An 8,924-nucleotide genomic window follows, 5' to 3' on the forward strand; every position below is an offset into this window, starting at 1 on the left:
AGGTAAAGACAAAAATATAATAAAGTATTAAATATAAAATCTGAAACACTTTATTCTGCCTGCCCTAAAAAATTGGAAACCAAACCCACTTCCACCGAAACAAAAATTGAAGGATAATCTATCACCGAAACTGGAAACGAAACGAAACGAAACCCACTTCTACCACTGAAATTGAAAGTTAATCTCCATAGCATAGGTTAGAATCTTCTGTAAGTTACGTTTGTTTGTTTTTTTAAATTATAGCCCTTATTATGTATTAATTTCTAATAATGAAAAGCTGTGCTTGTGGTTGTGTTGTGTTGTTCTTTAAGTTTAACATTTTATTCTCTAATGTCTTAAACTAATTGGAGAAAGAAACTGAAACATACATTGTTCTTTAATTTTATTTTAACTTTTTTTAGTATTAATGTTTAATTTTATTTTAGAATGAAACATAATTTTTGGTATTAATTTTTAATAATTTATTGTAGGAACATAATTTCACTACGGGACTACTAGTAGATCGGTTGTTGGTAAATATCGCGGAGTCGATCATCGGCGGACACAAGAGACATATTGCGATATTTCAGGTTTTTTTTACCATGCCTCCTAAGAATAGAAAGTATGAATGTGGAAATGATAAGCGTAAGAAAAAGAAAAAAAATTGAAGAGTTAATTCAATCTCAAGCAGGAGCTCTTGAAAAATTCTTGATAAAAGAACTACAAATTTCAAATGAAAGTCATTATGTTGATAATATTGATGTTGAAATTATTGATAGTGTGCCCATTGAAGATGATAATGTTGATAGTGTGCAAATTGAAAATGATAATGTTGATAGTGTGCAAATTGAAAATGATAATGTTGATAGTGTTGAAGGGAATAATGATGATGATAATGTTGATTATGATATATTTGATCCAAGAAATTGGGAGCGCCTTCCACCTAAATTGATTGATTTATTGGTTGCAAAAGGTCCTAGAGATAATTTGAATAGACGCTTTACAGCTAATTTGAATACTAGAGCTTTAGCAAATGGTGAGATGTGTGATAGAGATTGGCTTGTTTATTCGAAAGAGCTTGATAGAGTATTTTGTTTTTGTTGTAAAGTTTTCAAAAATGGGATTGGTAGGGGACTATTAGCAAATGAGGGATATAGTGATTGGTCACATGTTGGTGCAAGAATTAAAGAGCATGAGTTAGGCATGGAACATGTTAAGAATATGACTACTTGGTATGAGTATCGTCAAAGGCTGCAAAAATTTCAAACTATTGATAAAACGACTCAAAGATTAATTGAGAAAGAAAGGGATCATTGGAAAAAAGTTTTAAAAAGAGTTATTTCAATAGTGAAATTTCTTGCTAAACATAATTTGGCCTTTCGTGGTTCTAAAGAGAAATTGTACGAAGATAGCAATGGCAACTTTTTGGGTTTGATTGAAATGTTGGCTGAATTTGACCCAATTATCCAAGAACATGTTAGACGTGTTACATCTCAAAAAGTTCATGTTCATTATCTTGGGCATAGAATACAAAATGAATTGATTGCATTGCTTGGTTCTGCAATTAAAACTGAAATCATTAGTAAAATCAAACAAGCTAAGTATTTCTCAGTGATACTAGATTGTACTCCTGATGTTAGTCATCAAGAACAAATGTCTTTGATAATAAGATATGTGAATGTTTCTTCAACCTCTGTTAGCATTGAGGAATCATTTTTAGGATTTTTAAAAGTAAATGATACAACTGGTCAAGGGCTTTTTGATGTTTTACAAAATGAATTGAAAGAACTTGGTCTCGACCTATTTGATGTGAGAGGACAAGGGTACGATAATGGGTCAAATATGAAAGGAAAGCATCAAGGTGTACAAAATATATTTTTAGACGTTAACCCGAGAGCCTTCTATACTCCTTGTGGTTGTCATAGTCTTAATTTGGCATTGTGAGCTATGGCTAACTCTTGTAATAAAGCTAGGAATTTTTTTGGAGTTGTTCAACGCATCTATAAAATTTTTGCCAATTCTACTAAGAGATGGCAAATTTTGAAATATAATGTAAAAGGGTTGACTCCAAAATCGTTGTCATCCACTCGTTGGGAGAGTCGGGTAGAAAGTGTCAAAGCTATAAGAACACAAATGTCTGATTTTACAGAAGCTTTACTTGAAGTGTCAGAAAATGATCTCGATCCTAAAATACAAAATGAAGCCAAATCCTTAGCAACAAATGAGCTTGGTGATTTTGAGTTTTTGATGGCTATAATTATTTGGTTTGAAATATTATCTGCAATTAATTCTGTTAGTAAGCTTTTACAAGAAAAGGATATGCTTATTGATGTTGCTATGGAAAAAATAAAGGGATTGATTTCATTTTTTGAGGGATATAGAGAAACGGGTTTTTATAAGGCACTGATTAGTGCTAAGGAAATTGCGGTTGAATTGAATATCACCCCCAACATTTCCTCAAAGGCGTATAATTAAAAGAAAAAGACAGTTTGATGAGAATTTGAGTACTCCAGCAGTCGAGATATCTGAAGAGGAATCTTTTAGGGTTAATTATTTTCTTTACCTTGTTGATCAAGCTATTGTTTCTTTGAATAAGAGATTTGAGCAATACCAAGAGTATGAAAGTACTTTTGGTTTCTTGTTTACTTCTCACAAGTTACAATCATTGGATGATGCAACTTTAAAGTCTTGTTGTAGTAACTTTGAAAGAGTATTGAAACATAATGAGCAATCTGATATTGATGGGAGTGAATTTTTTGCGGAGTTAAAGTCCCTTAGAGAAAGGTTTCCGGAAGAAATTATAAATCCTACCGATATATTATTATTTTTGAAAGGCTTGGATTGTTTTCCTAATACAGTTATTGCATATAGAATTTTATTGACTATTCCTGTGACAGTTGCTTCTGCGGAGAGAAGTTTTTCAAAATTGAAGTTATTAAAGACTTACTTGCGGTCTACCATGTCACAAGAAAGACTTAATGGATTGGCATTGATAGCTGTTGAAAATGATCTTTTGGAGAGAGTAAAATATGAAGACCTAGTTGATGATTTTGCTTCAAAAAGTGTTAGGAGAAAGGCTCTTTTTAATTAGTTAAAAACTTTAAGTTGTATGAAATGTTATTTATAGTTTAAACATTACTTTGAGTTTTTTGGAGCTCTATTTAGTTAATATATAACTATATTTTTGGTATGTCATTTTAATCATTAAATGTGAACTTTTTTCTTTAGGCCTATTTTAAAATTAGAACAGGGTCTCTGATTTGATTGCGCCGGCCCTGTAAAGACCAAGCACACCACCAATACAAACACGCTTCATTTTTTTTCAGTTTCACAAAAAACTCCCACTATCATGCTCTCTCTCATCCTCCTCTTATTCCCTCTCTACTCTCCATGACCAATAGAGAAATAGTTTGTTACAAATAATAATAAACTCTAACTACCCTCTCTCATCTCCTCCACCAACCTTCACCACCTATAACCTCCACCTTCATACAACCTTCAAAAAACAACACAATCTCCTTCATCTTCGCCATCTTCCCTCACGGATCTTCATCTTCCATAACTACCTCTAACAACCATGTAACAAACTCTACCCTTCATCACCTTCTATCTTCTCCATCATCCTTCATCAACCTTCGCTTGGCTCAGTCATCATCACCATAATTCTTCGTTTTTCTTCATAGTAATATAAAGATCGTAGCAATGCTACAGCTCAAGGTTCATTGGTAATCAGTTATAAGGCTCGTCATCATCAATCACCCAGCCATACCGATGCTAGAAACTTCGGATCAATATCAACAAATCTCCCCACTGCACCATCAAACTCAAGTTCATGGAAGAAGTCTCATGACCTTTGGTTTCATCATCTTCCCAGTGTGCTTTTATTTAGCACAAGAGTTCCCGAAGTCTCGACGTCATTGGCATCGTTCTCTCGTTCAAGTTCGAAGTTGGTGTTCAGAGCAAGGTTCAAGAATCAAGATCGTTCCGTTTTTTCCTTCAGTGTCATTATGGAGTAACTATAGCAGCTGTAGAGTTTATCTAACTATTTTCGGATCGTATAATCTCTGAACAGGTATGTTATTTCTTTCTCCTTTCTAAGCATGTGTAGTTGTATGAAATAGGGCATATATATAGAATGCATATGTGAGCTCTCGCCACTGGGAGGCTCGGCATTAGGCCACTAAGTGAGGTGGATGTGTGTTGCATTTGATATGTGTTGTAGGTATTTATTGTTGATTTCATAATATTCTTGTGTGTTTCAACCAACTTGAACCGGATAGGTGTGCTTAGGGTGTTTATAGGAAACGAATGGTGTTAGCTTCTCGAGATTTCAAGATTTAAGGCAATGCTGTGGTGCTCATTTTGATGGTTTAAGGCATGGTTTGTTGAAACCGTGGCCGTATTTGCGATCTACGCGAAGTTTCGAGTGAGACAGTGTTCTTTTCGCATATTTCTAGGTGATTCATTTTCACTCCGATGGTGATGCTTACCGGAGAAGACGACGGGAGCTTTGCTACGGCGTCTATGTTGTGTGGTTTTGCTTCCTCTCTACGATAGCTTAGGTGGCGCGATTCTATTGCCTGATGGTCCCATTATTTTGTAATTTTGGCTTTACTCAAATGACTGAATGATACGGTGGCGTATCCCTACTGGCTTTTGCTTTGTTTTTTTTGTCTTTTTCTCACTTAAAATCCAGTTGACCAATTGATACAAGGCCTTAATATTTTCATGTCACGTATGTGGAGAAAAACTTCATGTTACTATAGCATGCTGACTAAATAAAAATGTGATAAAATGGAATAAAATTGGGATTGGGTCACTGATGGTTGGGCCACGCAGCAACTTTTTTTGGGCTTAGTATGTTTCTGGTATCCATACCCCATGTTTCTGGCCCATACGCCATTACACTGGAATTTTAGTTCATTTTGAAACTGCTATTACACCCCCGACACATATTAGATTTTAATTTTGTATTAATTTTATTTTCTTTTAACTTTTACCTCTTAATTCATTTTTTCACCCAAATAAAAAATGCCGAAAAAATACTTTTAGATATTTTAGAATGTGTTGATACTTGTCAATATTTTTTTGTGATTTTTTATTATTGTTTTAGCACATTAAATAAATCATTTTCTTTTGCTATGTACATAATATTTTTGTTTTAGCGCCTTTTGTAAATATTTTGCTAACTGATTTAGGATTTGAATTTAGTTTAGTTTCTTTGTAAGAACTTAGTTGATACATGTGTGATTGTGTATGCAAATTCCCATGTTCTAATTCAAATATTTGAATAGCTTTTAATTGAGTTCTTTAACTCATTTTATTTGTATATTTTAGAAACTTGTATAATGTTTTTTTAGTTAGTATTTGGTTGCATTTATGCAATAACTTTAGGTTGTAATTAGTGATTAGGATTTAGATTCTTTTGAACAACAATTAGGCTAATACTTAGGCATCAAGTCGCGGGGCTTGAAAGAGCAAAATTGTAAGTATTCCTTCTTTTCCCCGTATTTCTTTTGCATGCATTCGCATTAGTAAGTATGAATAGTACACACCCTTTATATAGTAACAAATATAGGTGGATACCATCGAGTACGATGGGCGGGAGGGGTGCTAGCACCTTCCCCTTGCGTAACCGACTCCTGTACCTAGTTCTATGGTCGAAAGACCTTGTTCTTATTCGTTTTAGGTTTGCTGACGTTCCTTTCCTTTTAGGATAGATATGTTAGTAGCGACTCTGTTGTTCATTTTTTGCGAGCGTGCGACAGCTGGCGACTCCACTGGGGAAAAGAGACCTATTGCGGGTCTGTACTTATTGAGTCGATCCTAGCCTTTGTTTATTTGTTTATTGGGTGTGCTATATATTGCTTATGTGTTGCATTCATTTATTTTATGCTTGCATATCATGTTTACTTCTTGATTGCATATCATGTTTACTTTCCGCATGCATCTGGACTATACTACCGGGCCCCCGTGGGGGACACATTTTTTTCTGTTTGTTTTGCAGGTGGGGGGTTTGTGTGAGGTAAAAGGCCCACTACCCAGGCCGAGTGACACATAGGATTAGCGTGGATGCCCATGTTGACTCCCTTAGCGCTTGCTATGATCGAGCTTGACATGGGGTACCACAACTGGGCGAGGTTCTTTCATGGAACACTGTGGATGGCACGCTTGTCGCCCCAAACACTTTGTACCCCATGGGAACTGTAGACCCTAGTGACCATTAGGGACCACCTGCCTGTGTCTAGAATACATACCTGTGAGATTGGGGTGGGACAGGAAACCTTGGCTCCTACATACCATTGGCTCTTCATATTTGAGGTCGGATCTTTATTTGGTCTGTTCTCAAGGTGCTTGATAATCTCGTATTCAAAAAAGGTGTCGAACATTTGATCCTATGTCATTTGACCTACACAGAGGTGTTACATCCATTATTCAGAAGAGTGCACAATGGTTACTCAGATTATGTGGGCCGTTGATCCCATGCTTTTGCATTCCATAACATCATATCTTCATCCACTTCATTTGTGGGGGGTCCTAAAGTCTGTTTCCGAAAAGAAAAAGAGAAAAAAAAAGGAAAAAGAAGAAAAGATATTCTATATAAAACAAAGCTTTGATTTCAAAAGAAACAAAAAGTGTGTGAAAGGACTTTAGGATCCCTTGGAAATGGAACATTGCATTCATACTATCATGCATTTCATGGTTCTCTCAGAAGCTTATGGGAGCCCTTTCTACTCAGATTTTGACTTCAACAATAGAATTGACTTCTCACCGTTATGTTTCTGAAAGTTATCATTGGAATAACTCCGTGGGGTTTTGACTGACATGAGAACACTTTAGAAATTGAAGTCTTCAAGTTTCCGAGTATTGAAATTGACAAAAGGTTTCACCTCTTGGAGAAAAGTTTGGAAGCCATAAAAGGTCCTGACTCCATTGAGATAGACATTGTGTGTTTCTGCCTAGTGCCTGATATCAAGAATTGCAAAGGTCATTTACTCTCACTCCGAATGGTGTGGATATGAAAGCCAAAGTGGTAATTATCTCTTGTACATATGTGGAAGTTGCTTGGGGCTCCTGATTGAGGGATAAGCAAGACGTATTCTTATCTTGAGGTTTGCATCATTTGCATTGCTCGAATCCCTTATAGCATTACAAATTCTTGGGTGACTCCGTCAGAATCTTCTTCCAAGCAGTAATCAAGAGTGTTTTACACAATGCTTCTCATTCTCAAAGTTCTGCTTGCCTTTTCTCATAATTCCCTTCTCAGTGGCCTTCGCTTGTTAACAGAGACAAGAAGAATATGAGAAACAAATTGATGCGATTCTATTGCCTTGTGTCAACTTGCTTCCACATTTGTTGGAATTTTAATTGGTTAAGATTCGATTATTGGGTCTTCTTCACCATTGATAGATCTCCTCAATTTGATGACCATACAAATTTCTTCCATTTATGATGGCGATTACTACTCTAGCAACTATGCATGGGGCTCCCGACCGAGGGATAAGCAAGGCATATTCTAATCTTGAGCATTGCACCATTTGAATTGCTTGAATCCCTAAAGTAAGGCAAAAATTTACAACTCTTGGGCGACTTCGTTGGAGTTTTCTTCTAGGAAGTAATCTGAAAGTTTTATGCAAGAACCGATGATAATGCTAGGTGGCTACAATGCTGGGACACCTGGTCACTCGATCAAAGATCATAAGACATTCAGAGACAAAAATTCAAAGATCTCATTGATTCCAGAGCAATCACATTCACTCCAAGAGGTTTATGCATAAACTGAAGTCTCAAGGGTATCAAGATTGTAGAAAGTATTCAAGAGCAATAAGTCCAGACGGAGTCAAGTCTCCTCAACAATGACATTCATTTAGTTAATTACCATATTTTCATTTGTAACATTTCATTGTTTGTTTAAGCATTGCTCGCATGTAAAAACTTGTTAATTTCTCAATGAAAATCAAAATACATTGTTTATGTTTTCCTTGAAGTAATCCATTCGTTATCACTCATAAAATGATTTGCTTGCATATCGATACCAACTTTACTAATCTCTTGCTTAGGCAAAGAGCGGAGGGAGAATGTGTTTACGGTGATTTCCGGTAAACAACCGCTAGTCTTCCAAACTATAATAAATATGATTTGGTTACTCGCAGGATCGACTAGATTGATCCTAGGACATAGTCAAACGAAAGGTTTATTGATGTGATTTGGTTCATACCTGTTTGTTTTGATTTCGAGAAATTTATGTTCAAATGACTAATCATTGGAGATAACGCTGGTTATATGATTTAGTGTAACTTCGACGCATAAATCGTAATAAGAAAGCATGTAAATTGCGGGAATGTAAATTGCAAGAAAATTAACATGCAAGAATATAAATCGCAAGAATATAAATTGCAGGAAAGTAATGTGCATAAAATTAAATGACTTCGAAAGTAAAAGTTAAACAAGGAAAGTAAATTGCAGGAAACGAAAAGATATTTGATAAAAGTAAATACACATGTATTCAAATTGGTGGTGTCATACGTACATTTCTCAGCGAACTCTTTCTCTTAACACTTGATACTTGAGCGATATGTGAGTGATTTGTACAAAATGAACACACGAAATCCTATCATTAAGACTCCTATTTATACTAAATTCGACCCTAACGGTCATACAATAATCTAATGCCACGTTATCCATGAGAACTCTGGGGATGCCATCTGTCTATGTGCAGTTTATAGAAACCGTTTCGCAATTCAAACCTTCCCGCTCAAGTCCTTTTCGACATGTGGCTACATAGTTATATTCGAAAATGTTACGGAAACACATTAAGCTTCAGTACTTTATGTAATTTTCCGCGAAATGTCTAAGTCTTGGCTAAGGTATCTTCCGTGTTAGCTTCGATACTTCTCTCCTTCGCTTCAACTTAGACTTTTTCTTAAAGCATAGCCATCAGTAGC

General features: G+C 35.6%; 2 protein-coding genes across 2 annotated transcripts; both read left to right on the forward strand.

Moving 5' to 3' along the window:
- Positions 1–603: 603 nt before the first annotated feature.
- On the forward strand, positions 604–1,923 carry LOC131649270 (uncharacterized). The gene has a single exon (XM_058919036.1). It carries the CDS (start codon positions 604–606, stop codon positions 1,921–1,923), a length of 1,320 nt encoding a protein of 439 aa, XP_058775019.1.
- A 3-nt stretch (positions 1,924–1,926) lies between these two features.
- LOC131649272 (uncharacterized) lies at positions 1,927–3,070 on the forward strand. The gene is made up of 2 exons (XM_058919042.1): positions 1,927–2,406; positions 2,576–3,070. Exons 1-2 carry the CDS (start codon positions 1,927–1,929, stop codon positions 3,068–3,070), a joined length of 975 nt encoding a protein of 324 aa, XP_058775025.1.
- Positions 3,071–8,924: the final 5,854 nt, after the last annotated feature.

This window comes from Vicia villosa, linkage group LG2 (assembly GCF_029867415.1).
Source record: "Vicia villosa cultivar HV-30 ecotype Madison, WI linkage group LG2, Vvil1.0, whole genome shotgun sequence".
NCBI classification, from domain to species: domain Eukaryota; kingdom Viridiplantae; phylum Streptophyta; class Magnoliopsida; order Fabales; family Fabaceae; genus Vicia; species Vicia villosa.

What these genes read in the sequence shown, in the direction of transcription:
- LOC131649270 (XM_058919036.1), top strand. Translation starts at nt 604, where the DNA reads ATGAATGTGGAAATGATAAGCGTAAGAAAAAGAAAAAAAATTGAAGAG.
- LOC131649272 (XM_058919042.1), top strand. Translation starts at nt 1,927, where the DNA reads ATGGCTAACTCTTGTAATAAAGCTAGGAATTTTTTTGGAGTTGTTCAA. An exon ending in TTAGTGCTAAGGAAATTGCG is followed by an intron (nt 2,407 to 2,575) that starts GTTGAATTGAAT and finishes TCTTTGAATAAG; the next exon opens with AGATTTGAGCAATACCAAGA.